We start from the raw sequence: 15,547 nt of genomic DNA on the forward strand, positions 1-15,547 counted from the left end.
AGCGGGCCCTGGAGAAGAAAGAGCTGCAGGCCGGGGGAGGAAGAGTGGCCGGGGCCCAGCATTGCGAGGAGGTCCTGGGCGCCAGGCGGGCAGATGAAGCCAGCGCAGTGAGGGGTGCGGGGTGGCCTGATGCCTTAGTGCTCCCTGAGGAACTCCCAGGGGGAGGTGAGGAGCCACCGGAAGGTTCAAGGAGACCACTGGCAGGATGAGACTGCCCTCGGGAACCGAGGCTCACTGAGGCGCAGACACCAGCCGCCTCAGGGCCCAGCCCAGGCTCTTACCTCTCCTCCTCTCTGGCCAGGCAGTCCGGGAGGACCTGGTAGCCCGGGGCTCCCTGCACAGCCCGGGGCTCCCTCGTGGTTGTCCCCCTGGAGCGGGATGGACAGTGAGCGTGAGCAGCCCCGTGGGACACGGGGCAGGAGGCGAGGAGAAGGCAGAGGCCCACTCACCCGGGCCTCCTCGGCTCTCGGGCGCTCCCGCTCCATGAAGCACTGTGGACGACAGCCGGAGGCCCGGTCAGCACCGGGGGTCAGCCGGGGAGCTCGCCCCCCACCAGGGCCACCCCGAGCCCCCCATCCCCCGCCCCTGCCTCCTACCTGGGCGCAGCTGTCGAGGCCTGGCACGCCGGGGATGCCCTGGTCTCCCTTCTCTCCGCTTTCCAGGAGGGCCACCTCATGGGCCATCTTGCCCTGGATACAGTCCCCGCAGATGCTCTGATGAGGAGAAGGGGAGGGCGGTGGGGCCAGGGCTGGAGAAGGGCCAGGATGGGCCAGATGGGGGGAATTCCTGCTCGGAACCCAGCCCGGGGTGCCCTGCAGACTGGGCCCCCACCCACACTCTTAAGACCTCCCCAGCCACCGTTCTCTTCCTCCCCAGCCACATCCCTGTGGCCGCTCGGCTGCCTCCTCGGGGAACCCAGTCCCAACACTGGCTTTGAGTTTCCTCCAGGAAGAAGCTCGGGTGGGGCCAAGCCAATGCCACTTTGCAGAGAGCCGTGTGGGAGGAGGCGGAGGGGCTCGCTGGAGGGAGGACCATCTGTCCCGGCTGTTCCTGCAACCTGTGCCCACTGTGAGGACATGCCACCAGGATTCAGTCTGAAAAGGCCAGCTCCACACAGCAGCTCCTCTGCCCAAGGGAGCCAAGGAAACAGCTGCCGGCCCTTCACAGCCTTGGGGATGGGACCGCAAGTCCCGGCTGTCACAGGCTCCCCAGTGTGCGGGCCTGAAGTCTTCCTGGGACGAGAAAGGTCCTCCTCTTTCCTGGAGGCTTTAACCTCTTGGGGTCACAGACCTCTCTGAGAGTCTGATGGAGGCTATGAGTTCTCGCTCCCTCTCAAAATGAAACCTACTAGAGAAAACTAGACTACAGTTTCAGAGGACTCGGGAGCCAGGTGTCTATCCACGGCCTGGTGGGGTGCGGGGGCATCCGTGGGCCTCTAGAGGAGCTAACGCTCCATCACCACTGTTCGCTGTGAAGCTCAATGATAATGGTTGTCATTGACTCAGCACTCGTGACACCAGGCGTGGTGACAGGCCTCTGCACATGATCGCATTCAACGCAGACAGTGCAGTGAGGCAGGCCATCTTACAAGCACTCTGGAGATGAGAAAGCCAAGGCTCAAAGAGACTTAACTTTAGATAAGTTAAGTGGGACCCTGGATTGGAGTTTGATCTGAGGGAGTAACGAGCGCTCTGTCCACAGACTCAGGCTTTCCCTGGGCTGTGGGGGCATGTGGGAGTCAGCACCCCCTGGGGTGCCATCGGACCCCTTCTCCAGACCGCACTCGGTTCCTGTCGGGGGCCCTCCGTGGAGCACTTGATCACGAAGCTGTCGAATGACATGTTACACAGAGAATGGCGAATGCCATCTTTGGAGTCAGACCATCACTTGCCCAGGGGCAGACCTTGGGGAACCTTGGCTTGCCAGAGGCTGAGGGTGGGAGAGCAGGGGTTCGCTGCCACAGCCTCACCATGATCCAACCTATAACTGTCGCCAGGAGGTTAGCCCAACCTCAAGCTGCTTCTGATAACAACTGCTGTCCACAGCAGGGTGGGGCACCCCATGCTCTGTTCTGAGCAGAACTGCTGGACTCATGGGAGGTCCAGAGCATGTACCAGCCAGTGCTAGATGGGGGTGACCAGGACAGGGGTACTCTGGAGGCCAGGGCCTGGGAGGGACCCCTCAGGGTGCTGAGCTGGAGGAGGAAGAGTCCTGGTCTGGTCTTTAGAGGTGATTGGGCAACGAAAGGCTGTGTCACCCGTGGTGCCCAACGTGGGAGGTCAGACCAGACCACGGCCCCGGGGTGTGGACTTAACGCTGCTGACAGCCCTGGCCCAGGCCAGCCCTCCCACCAGGCCCCAGCTCCTGGTTCTTGCACCACTAGAATGGCCTCTCAAACCCTGCTCCGTCCTGGATTCTTTCTGAATTGACCAGGGGACAGCGGAGGCTTCTTCCAGGCCCTCACCCAGTCTTAAGCGTAGCGCATAACCCTCACAGGCCCCTGTGAGGCAGCCGGAAGAGTTCACTTTTCCCCTCCCCGCTCCGCCCCAGTGTGACCTCACCAGCGGCAGCTGTGGGCAGGTCTCACAGGTGCAACTGACAAGAGCACCCGTGGCCACGTGGGTGCCTTTGCAGGATTCCTTCAAATGCTCGTTCAGCAAACACCAACTGGGGGGTCTGTTCTGAGCCGGCACTGTGTTAGGCCCCCTTATACAGATGTGTGGCATGCCTGGTCCCCACAAACAGCTCCATCTGCAGCTCTCTGTGAGCGGCGCCATGCAGCTGAGCGCTGACTATGACGATCCCCTTAGGGGAAACCTTGCCAGTTCCCATGCTCTTCCTCTGATGCTCTTACCTTCAGGAGGTGCTGTTCAATGGGCAAGGATCCCTGCAAGAGACAGACACGAGGTCTCAGAAGGGGTATGGGGACCTAGGGCACCAGGTGAAGCCTTGGGAAGCCACTTGGCATCCAGGCTTCTCACAGCCTCAGAAGAGGGAGGGAAGAGGGACCCGCGCGGAGACTAAGGGTGCTGGCGTGGCAAATTCAGCCCCGAGAAGAGTAGGGGAGGTGGTGGGCAGTGAGATCTGGCCAGTACCTACCAGTTCTGCAGTCAGCCCGGGCTGTCCTGGCAAACCGTTGTGCCCGGGCACCCCCTGCAGCCAAGAAGAGACACGGGTGAGTGGACACCTCTCTCTAGCCTGCAGGTCCCTCTGATTGATCCTCACCATCACTGCCCCTTCCCTTTATCCTGCAGAGCTGAGAGCCTGGGTTGGCACAAAGCTGATGTCTATTCTTAGCTCGAAAGTCTCCAGACGGTTTGTAGGGGTAGCTGAGGTAGGTCCCCCCCAATAAAACAGTCCAAAAGAGTTCTTCCCCTGCATGTTAGGGGCAGAGGGTCTTCTCTGTAGTAAATAACTATGGTTTCTTTCTGTGCTAAGTACTTTTTCTATATTTTCTCACTGTATTTTCTCATTTAGTCACCGCAATTGTTTCGGTGTGTTGGGTGTTATCTCCAGCATAAATACAAGACGAAGAACTCGGAGAGGCAAGTAACTTGCTAAAGGTCACAGGACGAGCAAGGCACAGAGGCGAGATGCAGACTGAGGACCATTGACTTCAACCCTCCTCTTAACAACTATTTCAGCATCATTCCTCAAAAAGCATCTCCCAGAACGCTCATGCACACACAAGGTGGAGGCCAGGAGTCAGACCCATCCAGGTGCAGATCCTAACTGACCACCTGCATAGCTTTTGGCAGGTTGCTTAGGAGGGGAAAAAAAAATCTCTGCCTCCGTTTCCTTTTCTGTAGTTTATGGGGAGGCGTAAAGGAGATCATGGCTATAAGGAGCTTCGTACAGAGCCTGGCACCTGCGATGCTCACGTTAAATGTTTGCCACCCAGACTCTGTTCCCCTTACAGACACACAATGCACATTTGCATATTAAATACTCCATGGAGGCTGGGCGTGTGTTCGGTTTTGAATCCCCAGTGCCCTGGAGGAGGCACGCATCAACTGTGTGCCGCGTGAACGCACCGCTGCTCCCCACCACGGGGTTCCCTTGGTCTACTCTGATAGCCGGCCTCCCTTCAAGTCGCAGCGCCCAGCAATAGAACCTGGCATCCTCCCTGGCAGCCCACCTGATTTCAAGCCAGGCTCCACCAGGCCTGAGACAGACCTAGAGCCAGTCTCCCCCGGCCCCTCCTGCACCCCACGTGCCATCACCCAGCCCTGCTCATTCCGAGCCCTCAGTGAGTTAAGAAGGTAAAGTGTTTAGAATAGCACCTGACCATGTTCATTCTAATCATGCCCCTAAAGTATCATTCACCCCTGCTCCCTTCTTCATTGCCCATGTGTTCGTTCAAGCCTGAGACTGTGAGTTTCTTGTCTTGCCCTCCAGGCACCCCACCTCCCACTTGGTTCTACTGTAGACTGAAGAGCTACCTACGCACCATCCACTAGCTATAGAACCACACATTTCTTAATGTCTGTAGGAATGGATGTCATTACTGGAGTTGGGATGCTGTGTGTCTCTGAGTCTGTTCCTGTGCCTGAAGAGAGTTACTGCTGGGCTCTCTCTTCCTTGGAAGGACTGTGGGGGACCACAGGCACGGGGACCTGCCCCGGCCTAGCATGAGGCAGGTGCCCACTGGCAGCAGCCTTGGCTGGGTCTCCAGCACTGGTGCCAGACGGGGACTCTGGTGCCTGGGACCGGACTTGGTGGCAGTCATTCTTTCTGCCTCGTTCCCCCAGCGTGTCTTGGCCAGGTTCACATGACATCAGTGTGTGCTTGTTAATGGGTCACTTTGAAATGACTCTCACGCTTCTCCTGGCAAACCACAAGCCCCCTGCAGACTGATTCCTGTTTCCTGGCCATGCGGCAGGAAGCCTGGACACTTGGTAAAGGTGAGGCTGGCCTGTGGGGGACCGAAAGTTGGCTCTGATTCTGAGCTTTCAAAGAGACAGAGAACTGGAATCTTGACAGAGGCTCCCATCAGCAAAGGGGGTCCCCAGAGCCAATTCTCAGGCCAGGGTGGAAGCCGGTGTATAATAAATCATCAGGGCAGAGCGAGTAGTTTGTAAAAATCTTCCACATGATTCTCCTTTGCTTTTTCAGGTGAGACTCACTCGTTCAAGAGCTGGGAGCCAGCCTTGCAGAAGCCACTGTCTGTGCCTCCTAGGGTCTCTGGGAAGTGTGGCCTGGCATGCAAGCCTGGGGGAGCCACCCTGCAGGGCAGTGGAGTCGTCAGACAAAAGTGCCCTGCTCGGGAAAGCCCCAGTCCAGCGCTGCCAATTCCTAGCCGATGACTTCAGACAAGATATTTCACCTCCCAGAGCCTCAGTGTGTTCAGCTGTGACTTGGGGATAACACTGCCCTCCTATTGGAGTTGATGTAAGGCCCAGATGAATGAGAGAGAATGGATGTAAAATCATAACAGTAGTTGTCATAATGATGGCTAATGTCTTCTGTGTGTTTACTATATATCAGGCAAGGTTCTATACAGCCATGAGGAGATACCCCTCGTCCAAGGTAAGGAGCAGTGGCTGTGCTTTGCTGGAGCAGCCATGAAGAGATACCCCACGTTTAAAGTAAGAGAAACCCAAGTAAGACGGTAGGTGTTGCGACAGGGCATCAGAGGGCAGATGCACTGAAACTTGCCAGTCTGATCACATGGACCACAGCCTTGTCTAACTCAATGAAACTAAGCCATGCCGTGTGGGGCCACCCAAGATGGACGGGTCATGGTGGAGAGGTCTGACAGAATGTGGTCCACTGGAGAAGGGAATGGCAAACCACTTCAGTATGCTTGCCTCGAGAACCCCATGAACAGTATGAAAAGGCAAAACGATAGGATACTGAAGGAGGAACTCCCCAGGTCAGTAGGTGCCCAATATGCTACTGGAGATCAGTGGAGAAATAACTCCAGAAAGAATGAAGGGATGGAGCCATAGCAAAAACGATACCCAGTTGTGGATGTGACTGGTAATAGAAACAAGGTCCGATGCTGTAAAGAGCAATATTGCATAGGAACCTGGAATGTCAGGTCCATGAATCAAAGCAAATTGGAAGTGGTCAAACAGGAGATGGCAAGAGTAAACGTCGACGTTCTAGGAATCAGCGAACTAAAATGGACTGGAATGGGTGAATTTAACTCAGATGACCATTATATCTACTACTGCGGGCAGGAATTCCTCAGAAGAAATGGAGTAGCCATCATGGTCAACAAGAGTCTGAAATGCAGTACTTGGATGCAATCTCAAAAATGACAGAACGATCTCTGTTCATTTCCAAGGCAAACCATTCAATATCATGGTAATCCAAGTCTATGCCCCAACCAGTAACGCTGAAGAAGCTGAAGCTGAACGGTTCTATGAAGACCTACAAGACCTTTTAGAACTAACACCCAAAAAAGATGTCCTTTTCATTATAGGGGACTGGAATGCAAAAGTAGGAAGTCAAGAAACACCTGGAGTAACAGGCAAATTTGGCCTTGCAGTACAGAATGAAGCAGGGCAAAGGCTAATAGAGTTTTGCCAAGAGAACACACTGGTCATAGCAAACACCCTCTTCCAACAACACAAGAGAAGACTCCACACATGGACTTCACCAGATGGTCAACACCGAAATCAGACTGATTATATTCTTTGCAGTCAAAGATGGAGAAGCTCTATACAGTCAGCAAAAACAAGACCAGGAGTGGACTGTGGCTCAGATCATGAACCCCTTATTGCCAAATTCAGACTTAAGTTGAAGAAAGTAGGGGAAACCACTAGACCATTCAGGTATGACCTAAATCAAATCCCTTATGATTATACAGTGGAAGTAAGAAATAGATTTAAGGGACTAGATCTGATGGACAGAGTGCCTGATGAACTATAGATGGAGGTTCGTGACATTGTGCAGGAGACAGGGATCAAGACCATCCCCGAGAAAAAGAAATGCAAAAAAGCAAAAGAGCTGTCTGAGGAAGACTTACAAATAGCTGTGAAAAGAAGAGACGCGAAAAGCAAAGGAGAAAAGCATCTGAATGCAGAGTTCCAAAGAATAGCAAGGAGAGATAAGAAAGCCTTCTTCAGTGATCAATGCAAAGAAATAGAGGAAAACAACAGAATGGGAAAGACTAGAGATCTCTTCAAGAAAATTAGAGATACCAGGGGAACATGTCATGCAAAGATGGGCTCAATAAAGGACAGAAATGGTATGGACCTAACAGAAGCAGAAGATATTAGGAAGAGGTGGCAAGAATACACAGAAGAACTATACAAAAAAGATCTTCACGACCTAGATAATCACGATGGTGTGATCACTCACCTAGAGCCAGACATCCTGGAATGCAAAGTCAAGTGGGCCTTAGAAAGCATCACTATGAACAAAGCTAGTGGAGGTGATGGAATTCCAGTTGAGCTGTTTCAAATCCTGAAAGATGATGCTGTGAGGGTGCTGCACTCAATATGCCAGCAAATTTGGAAAACTCAGCAGTGGCCACAGGACTAGAAAAGGTCAGTTTTCATTCTAATCCCAAAGAAAGGCAATGCCAAAGAATGCTCAAACTACCACACAATTGCATGCATCTCACACACTAGCAAAGTATTGCTCAAAATTCTCCAAGCCAGGCTTCAGCAATATGTGAACCGTGAACTTCCAGATGTTCAAGCTCGTTTTAGCAAAGGCAGAGGAACCAGAGATCAAATTGCCAACATCCGCTGGATCATGGAAAAAGCAAGAGAGTTCCAGAAAAACATCTATTTCTGCTTTATGGACTATGCCAAAGCCTTTGACTGTGTGGATCACAATAAACTGTGGAAAATTCTTCAAGAGATGGGAATACCAGACCACCTGACCTGCCTCTTGAGAAATCTGTATGCAGGGCAGGAAGCAACAGTTAAAACTGGACATGGAACAATGGACAGGTTCCAAATAGGAAAAGGAATACGTCAAGGCTGTATATTGTCACTCTGCTTATTTAACTTATATGCAGAGTACATCATGAGAAACGCTGGGCTGGAAGAAGCACAAGCTGGGATCAAGATTGCCGGGAGAAATATCAATAACCTCAGATAGGCAGATGACACCACCCTTATGGTAGAAAGTGGAGGAACTAAAAAGCCTCCTGATGAAAGTGAAAAAGGAGAGTGAAAAAGTTGGCTTAAAGCTCAACATTCAGAAAACTAAGATCATGGCATCCGGTCCCATCACTTCATGGGAAATAGATGGGGAAACCATGGAAACAGTGTCAGACTTTATTTTTTTGGGCTCCAAAATCACTGCAGATGGTGAATGCAGCCATGAAATTAAAAAATGCTTACTCCTTGGAAGGAAAGTTATGACCAACCTAGACAGCATATTAAAAAGCAGAGACATTACTTTGCCAACAAAGGTCCGTCTAGTCAAGGCTATGGTTTTTCCAGTGGTCATGTATGGATGTGAGAGTTGGACTGTCAAGAAAGCTGAGCACCGAAGAATTGATGCTTTGGAACTATGGTGTTGGAGAAGACTCTTGAGAGTCCCTTGGACTGCAAGGAGATCCAACCAGTCCATCCTAAAGGGATCACTCCTGGGTGTTCATTGGAAGGACAGATGCTGAGGCTGAAATTCCAATATTTTGGCCACTTCATGTGAAGAGTTGACTCATTGGAAAAGACCCTCATGCTGGGAGGGATTGGGGGCAGGAGGAGAAGGGGACAACAGAGGATGAGATGCCTGGATGGCATCACCGACTCGATGGACGTGAGTTTGAGTAAACTCCGGGAGATGGTGATGGAAAGGGAGGCCTGGCGTGCTGCAGTTCATGGGGTCACAAAGAGTCGGACAAGACTGAGCGAGTGAACTGAACTGAACTTGTTTAACAATATTCACAAAGGCCCCATGAGGTAGGTTTGGTAATTATTTCCCCTTAACAGATGAAGGAACTGAGACACAGAGAGGGTAAGTAACATACCCAGCATCACAAAGCTAACACATAGCAGATGTGGGATTCAAAGTCAGGCTGCTTGGTTCCGGAACGCACACTCTAATCACAGTGCCACATGGGTCTCCCAATGCTGCCTGCTTCTCTTCCCCACTCCGTGGCCTCCTTCCTGCTCCTCAGACATGGCAGGCATGTCCCCACCCCTGGGCATTTGTACCTACTGCTTTGTCTGTCATGCATATTCTATTTTGCAGGATCGCTCTTCATTTCCTTTGAGTCTTTTTATTTTTTATTTTTCTCTTTTTTTCCTTTAGGTCTTGATTCAGACATTCCCTTCTTTTCAACGCTTTTCTCAAATATCTGCCCTGGGCTCCTCCCATTTCCTATCTTCACACCCTGTTTTAGCTTTCTCATCAGGGCATATCACTTTCTAACATACTATATTTTATTTCTTTCTCTGGCTTATCATCTGTCTCTCCTACTACAATGCAAGCTCCCAGAGAGCAGAGATCTCTTTCTGTCCACTGCTGTATTGCTGGCACCTACAGCAGTGCCTGGAAAGTGCTAGATGCGCAGAAATATTTGTTGCATGAATGAATGGTCAATGCTGCTCCAAAATGGTGAGCTCTGTACCAGTGTCAAGGATTGTTAGTCGACCTAGATTCTGGGTTCCCGCCAGCTGACCAAGGCCCAAGCTTGGCACGGGTGTCAGTGCGATGCCTGGGCTACACTCAACAGGACATGCCTCAGAAAGGAGCTGGGAGTACACACAGCCTGCCCTCAGGGACCAGTGGGCCCTGGGTACCACTCTGGGAAGCAGGAGACAAGGAGTGAGAAATGACATGTACAGGTGTTGGGGCCAGGGAGCGGCACACTTGGGATCAAGCACACAGCATGCGCCCTGTCGCTCTGCCCTCCCTTCGCTCTCCCTCTTTACCTGCAGCCCAGGCATTCCAGGAGGGCCTGGTGGTCCAGGAACACCCGGAGGACCCTGAGGGAGAGAAGAAATCATCAGACCCAGAAGAAAGTTCTGCCCCATCGCTGGGGCAGCAGTGTGAGGACGGGCAAGCCTTGGGGTGCTGGCGGACAGGAGGAGACGCAGAGGAGACAAGCGACACACCTGCGGGCCCGGCTGCCAGGAGCTGCCCATCCAAAGTCCCGGAGCACCCTGGGTGGGAGTGGGGGTCGCAAAAGAAGGGGAGAGGTTATAGGCAACGTCCACACCAAGCGCAGGGCTGCGTGGGGAGGCAGCTGGCCAGGGCACAGGGGCCCGTGCATCATGGGCACGGGGCAGAAAGCCAGGCCTCTCCCCCAGGTTCGGGGGGAAGGCTCTTGGCACCACTTACCGGCATGCCAGAGAAGATGGGGTCCCCTCGGGAGGGGCAGGAGCACTCCCCCGGCTCGCCCTGAAAAGAGAAGAGCCTTTGTCAGTGGCAGAGGGACAAGGATGGAGTACCCTCTGGAAACTGACAGCTGGGAGGCAGGGTGGGCTCCAGAGATGGAGAGGGCAGGGTTTAAATCCAGGATCTGCCTCTTATGACTATGCCCTTGAGTAATCTGTTCAACCTCTCTGAACCTCAGTCTCTTCATCTGTACAATGGGGATAATAATGCCCACTGCATAGAATGTCATGAGGATGGACTGGATGAATGTATACAGAGTTCCTGCCACATGCCAAGCACTCAGCAAACAACAGCTCTTCCTATTACTGCCTTTTCAGCTTCATCACCATCTGCGACTGCACAGGTTTTTGGCCTCATTCCCCTTGGCCCAGCCCACCTTCCATGCCCTTCTCTCCTGGTCCCTCACAACCCTGTCTTCTCACTAGTTCTTCTGAACCCAGTTCCTTCCCCTGTCCTGTGACTCGGCACTCATCTGAAAATGCAGCTGCCCACTGTAGGGAGACCTGGAGCTCTCTGGGTCTCCTAGGAACCTGGTTGAGCCGTGGGCTGGCAACCAGGTGAGGTGGGAAGTGTTTGGGGCCCCCTGCAACCTGGAACCAAGGAGCTGGTGGGTGGCAAGAAGACCAGGATGACTCCTCAGCACTCATCCTCCAGTCCAGGGTCACAACCAAGTGCAGAGAATCCCCCGGGTGGCAGGGTTCTAGGGGCTGCTAATTTCCCTGGAGGTACTGGTCACAGGTCCCTGGGACTTACCTTCTCTCCCTGTGATCCCTTCTCACCCTGCAGGGAAGAAACACAGGTGGATGAGGAGATAGCGGTGCAAAATCAAGGCCAGCGGTGGCTTCCTGCTGCCCTGAGACACAGCACTCACCGGCATCCCTCTGGCTCCTGGAAGTCCAGTCTGTCCTTGGTGCCCATCAGGGCCCTACAGGGAGAGAGCCCAGGGTCAGTGGGCGGGGCTGGACAACAGCCAGCCAGCTGGCCTGCTTGGAGCGGAGGGTGACGGCACAAATGGAAGCAGTGCTGGGCTCCCTGGAACCCACATCTCAGTGTCCATGTCCAGAGGAGGAGACTGAGGCCCATGAGACAAAGAGAGGAGGAAGGAGGAAGACTGGCATTTCTCGAGCACTTTCTGGGTGTCAGACACTGGGCCAAGTGCCTGTCAGAGGGCAGTGGACGGAACCCCCCTGCTCCCAGCCCTGCAGGATGGTATTGTTCCACTTCCAGGGGAAGAAGTGAAAGTCACTCAGTCATGTCCGACTTCTGTGACCCCATGGACTGTACAGTCCATGGAATTCTCCAGGCCAGAGTACTGGAGTGGGGAGCCTTTCCCTTCTCCAGGGGATCTTTCCAACTCATGGGTCAAACCCAGGTTTCCCACATTGCAGGTGAATTCTTTACCAGCTGAGCCACAAGGAAAGCCCACAGGGGAGGAAACTAAGGCTTAATGAGATTTTCTAATAGGCCCAACAGGACGGCTGCACCCCGGTCTGTGCTCTATCCCAAGGTCCCTGCTCTATCCTCTCTCTCTTTGGTGCTTAAGACACAGTCTCTCCATCATAAAAGGTCTCTCAGTTGACTTAAGGAGGAGATAGGGATTTCGGCTCTTATTAAAGGGAATTAAAGGCTCCGAGAGGCTGTCACATGCTGAAGATCACTCAGCTAGGGACTGTGGAGCCTTGCGGCTGGGATTCAGCTTGAGGGAAGCTGGTCTGGAGAGACCAGCCAGGGCACATGCAGACAGCTGCCTCCTGCTGGACAGGCCACCTTCCCACATGGGACTCGGAGCTCCCTGAGGACCAGGGCCTCCTTCACCTTCATATATGCCTTTACCGGGGGCGGGACAGGGGGTGCTCCTCGGCTCAGGCAGGGACCATGACGACCCAGACTGACAGTGGGGACTTGGGTAAGGCCGTAGCCCCCTCATGAGGAATCAGTGATTCCCAAACTGGGTCTGGACTTTCTCTAGGGATCGATAAAGATAGAAAAGATATGGTTCACTGAGCTATTTTCAACGTTACCAAAAGCCTAAGAAAAATTATACATTTGCCCACGACCTGGCACAGCACCGGCTGGCTGCAGGGTAGCATTTCTTTGATTCAGGCTAGAATTATATCGTCTTGAAAAATTCTAGTGTGTTCATGTGGAGCTGAAGCTAGCTATTATATAGGTCTTTGATGAATAAAAATGAGGAAATGCGCTTATTATTACCTAATCTGTGCAATTTGTTCAATAGATACATCTTTCAGAATATGGGAATCATTGGTGGGACAGTAATCAAGGGAGGTCCTTGAGGGTAATGAGACTGAAAGTGTTGCTGGTCTTGATAGAGCTGTGCTGGCCAGCATGGTAGCCAACAGCCACATGTGGCTACTTAAATTTAAAATAATTAAATTAAATGTAAAATTTCATTCTTCAGTCACACTAGCTATATTTTGAATACTCAAGAGCGACATGGGGCTGGTGGCTGTAGCTCAGGTGGGGCAGAGAGTTCTACTGGTCAGCTCTGTTTTAGATCATCCCGAATGACTCCAAGTTTTGAACTGGAGTGTGGGGCTGAACATATGGGCTTTGAGTCGGACAGAACTGGGTTCAAGTCCTGGCTCTGTCTCCTCACTCTCAGGCTTTCATTGTCCTCATCTGTGAAATGGGAAAAATCATAGCTGTTCCCTTACAGGGCTGTTGTGAGGATTAAGTTAATCTGTTTTAGCATGGGCCTCAGCTTGGTCACTGCTCAAAAACTGGTGGTGGTCAATACTGTCATTCTTCAGGGACTCCCCCCAAACAGTATGGTCTTCCTACTCCCACCCTGGGCTGAGCTGAGGCCTCTCGCCTCCCATCCCCCACAGGCAAGGTCAGCCCTGTGCCCTCTTCCTGGCAGCAAAGCCCTTAGTCCCAGCAACATCCCCAGTGTAGAGTACAGAAGGGGTCCTTACCGGAGGCCCAGAGACACTGGCACCAGGAGGTCCCATAGGCCCAGTGGCTCCTTTCACTCCTGGAGATCCCTGTGGAAGAGAGGGTACCAAGGTTGCAGGGCCCAAGTTTGAAGCTCGCGACAATCCAGCAGGTGAGACCAGGCCTTGGGCAGCCGTCTGATGAGTATCCCTCAGTTCCCACGTCCCCTGTGCCCACAGCCAGGACATTCTGAAGCGTTAGTAGTCAAGAGCCCAGGGACGCAGAGGCTCACCTTGGCACCCTTCTCTCCAGCAGGGCCAGGTGGTCCCCGAGGGCCCGGAAGCCCCTGCAGATGGAAGCACACTTAGTTATCTCTATCCCTGGGTGGCTCCTTCCCCTGCCAGGCTCCTCCAAGGCCTGAGGCAGACATACCTGAATGCCAGGCAAACCCTGGGCTCCAGGATCCCCCTGCAAGTCAGAAAAAGGCAGCCTGGGTCACAGCTGCCCAAGCCAACCTGCCCCACTGGCAGACCTGGTCTAGGGTGGGGTATCTGCCAGCCCAAGCTCAGGAGGGCTCCACAAGGAGACTCAGAGGGTCAAAGACTCAGGGGGTCCAAACCAAAGTCCCAGAGAAAAGCGACAGCACAGGCCAGGGTTGTGCCCTAGAGCCTCTGGGGGCGGGGAGGAGGCTGAGGTTTGGAGGGGCAGATGGGAGTAAGCAGCTGGCTAAGTAAGTGTTCATTGGAAGGACTAATGCTAAAGCTGAAACTCCAATACTTTGGCCACCTGATGCAAAGAACTGACTCATTTGAAAAAAAACCCTAATGCAGGGAAAGATTGAAGGCAGGAGGAGAAGGGGACGACAGAGGATGAGATGGTTGGATGGCATCATTGACTTAATGGGATATGAGTCTAAGTAGGCTCCGGGAGTCAGTGATGGACAGGGAAGCCTGGTATGCTGCAGTCCATGGGGTCGCAAAGAGTGAGACACAACTGAGCAACTGAACTGAACTGAGAGTAAGTGTTGGGAGGCAAGCAGGCAAAGGGAAGGCTAGAGGCTCACCTGGGGCCCCTGGACTCCCACTCCTGGAGGGCCGGGCTCTCCCTAAATAGGCAGAAGGACGAGCTTGAGCTTGAGATTCCATCTTCATTCTTCACCCCTGCCCCAGCCCCTCCTCCTGAACCTCCTTCCCCTCCTCCTCCCCCCTGCTCAGCGGCTGATCTCCCTTCCCTGCTCCAGGCCCACTTGCCCCCAGTTTCTCCCCACCCCCACAGGGCTGCACCCCAGGCCCCCCACACTCACACATACCTGTATGCCCTTCAGTCCTGGGGGTCCTTGAACTCCTGGTAGACCAGGCTGGCCCTAAAAGACACAGGTGAGCCAGGGCTCCCACCAGGGCAAGGGGGCAGAAGGGAGAGAAAGAAAGCCCAGGGAGGGAAGGACGAGAAGGCAGGTAGCCAGAACTCACCGGTTTACCAGGCCGGCCCACGCCTTCTGGCCCAGGATCTCCTTTCGGGCCTGGCTTCCCAGGCAGCCCTGCTCTGTCTGTCAGCGCCCCCTGCAGGCCGGGGCAGGCGGTGCAGCCATCACCCTGGTCAGAGATGGGCACAGCCAGGAGGAACCCGTGAGCCAGGCCTGGCCGCCAAGAGAGGGGGCATTGGAAACGGGGGTCCTTGTGCCCTTCGGAGAGCTCCGCCCCTCCGCCCACCCCTCCTCAGCCCGGGATCTCAATATTGGAGAAGAGCCGGGGCGCCTCCACCCGGTGACGGCAGCATCTCATGAGGGTCATGGCCTGACCCCAAAGTACTTCCCCTCATTAGCTCTCGGCCTGATCTCCTTCTGCTCGTGGGGCAACCTGCCCCCTGCCTGACTGACCTTTTCTCCTTTTGGCCCCACCGGGCCCCGAACCCCCGGCTCTCCCGACAGTCCTGGCCGCCCCATGGTGCCTGGCGTTCCAGGGTCTCCAGGATTCCCAGCATCACCCTGTAAGGAGTAAGATTCAAGGAGGGCAGGGATGACCCAGCTCGGGGCATGGTGGCCTCTTGGGACCTACGGGCACTCAGAGCCCTTCATTGGGGTTGGGGGCTGGGCAGGGAGTGGAGAGTGGGCACAGTGCAATTCAGGAATAGGAGGTGGGGACGGCATCTGAGAGAAGGTGGTGCTCACCCGTGCCCACCGAGTTTTCTCTCACCTTTTGCCCCTTCAGTCCACGCTCTCCGGCCTTGCCCTGAGGAGAAAGCATTTCCAGCGTCCGTTCCCTCATACTAGACACCCTTACGTGTCCGGCAGTGTGTTAGACCCGAGGAAAAGACAACACACAGACAAACCAAAACCTCTGCT

The 15,547-nt window shown here is 53.8% G+C and overlaps 1 protein-coding gene across 5 annotated transcripts in view; it reads right to left on the reverse strand.

Moving 5' to 3' along the window:
- The window catches only part of COL16A1 (collagen type XVI alpha 1 chain), a 55,111-nt gene that overhangs the window by 20,009 nt on the left and 19,555 nt on the right, over positions 1–15,547 (reverse strand). For 4 of the 5 annotated variants that reach the window (XM_040227993.1, XM_040227996.1, XM_040227994.1 and 1 more), the window contains 18 exons: positions 15,399–15,434; positions 15,083–15,190; positions 14,676–14,798; positions 14,516–14,569; positions 14,270–14,311; positions 13,639–13,674; positions 13,499–13,552; positions 13,248–13,316; positions 11,183–11,236; positions 11,065–11,091; positions 10,255–10,314; positions 10,029–10,076; positions 9,846–9,899; positions 3,100–3,153; positions 2,855–2,887; positions 597–713; positions 450–491; positions 282–368 (listed from right to left, as the gene is read on the reverse strand). In XM_040227993.1, coding sequence (XP_040083927.1) covers positions 282–368; positions 450–491; positions 597–713; positions 2,855–2,887; positions 3,100–3,153; positions 9,846–9,899; positions 10,029–10,076; positions 10,255–10,314; positions 11,065–11,091; positions 11,183–11,236; positions 13,248–13,316; positions 13,499–13,552; positions 13,639–13,674; positions 14,270–14,311; positions 14,516–14,569; positions 14,676–14,798; positions 15,083–15,190; positions 15,399–15,434 — 1,098 coding nt within the window. The remainder of the gene's footprint in view (positions 1–281; positions 369–449; positions 492–596; positions 714–2,854; positions 2,888–3,099; positions 3,154–9,845; positions 9,900–10,028; positions 10,077–10,254; positions 10,315–11,064; positions 11,092–11,182; positions 11,237–13,247; positions 13,317–13,498; positions 13,553–13,638; positions 13,675–14,269; positions 14,312–14,515; positions 14,570–14,675; positions 14,799–15,082; positions 15,191–15,398; positions 15,435–15,547) is intronic. The other variant, XM_040227995.1, reaches the window with a different exon arrangement.

This window comes from Oryx dammah, unplaced genomic scaffold (genome assembly GCF_014754425.2).
Source record: "Oryx dammah isolate SB20612 unplaced genomic scaffold, SCBI_Odam_1.1 HiC_scaffold_27, whole genome shotgun sequence".
Lineage (NCBI taxonomy): Eukaryota > Metazoa > Chordata > Mammalia > Artiodactyla > Bovidae > Oryx > Oryx dammah.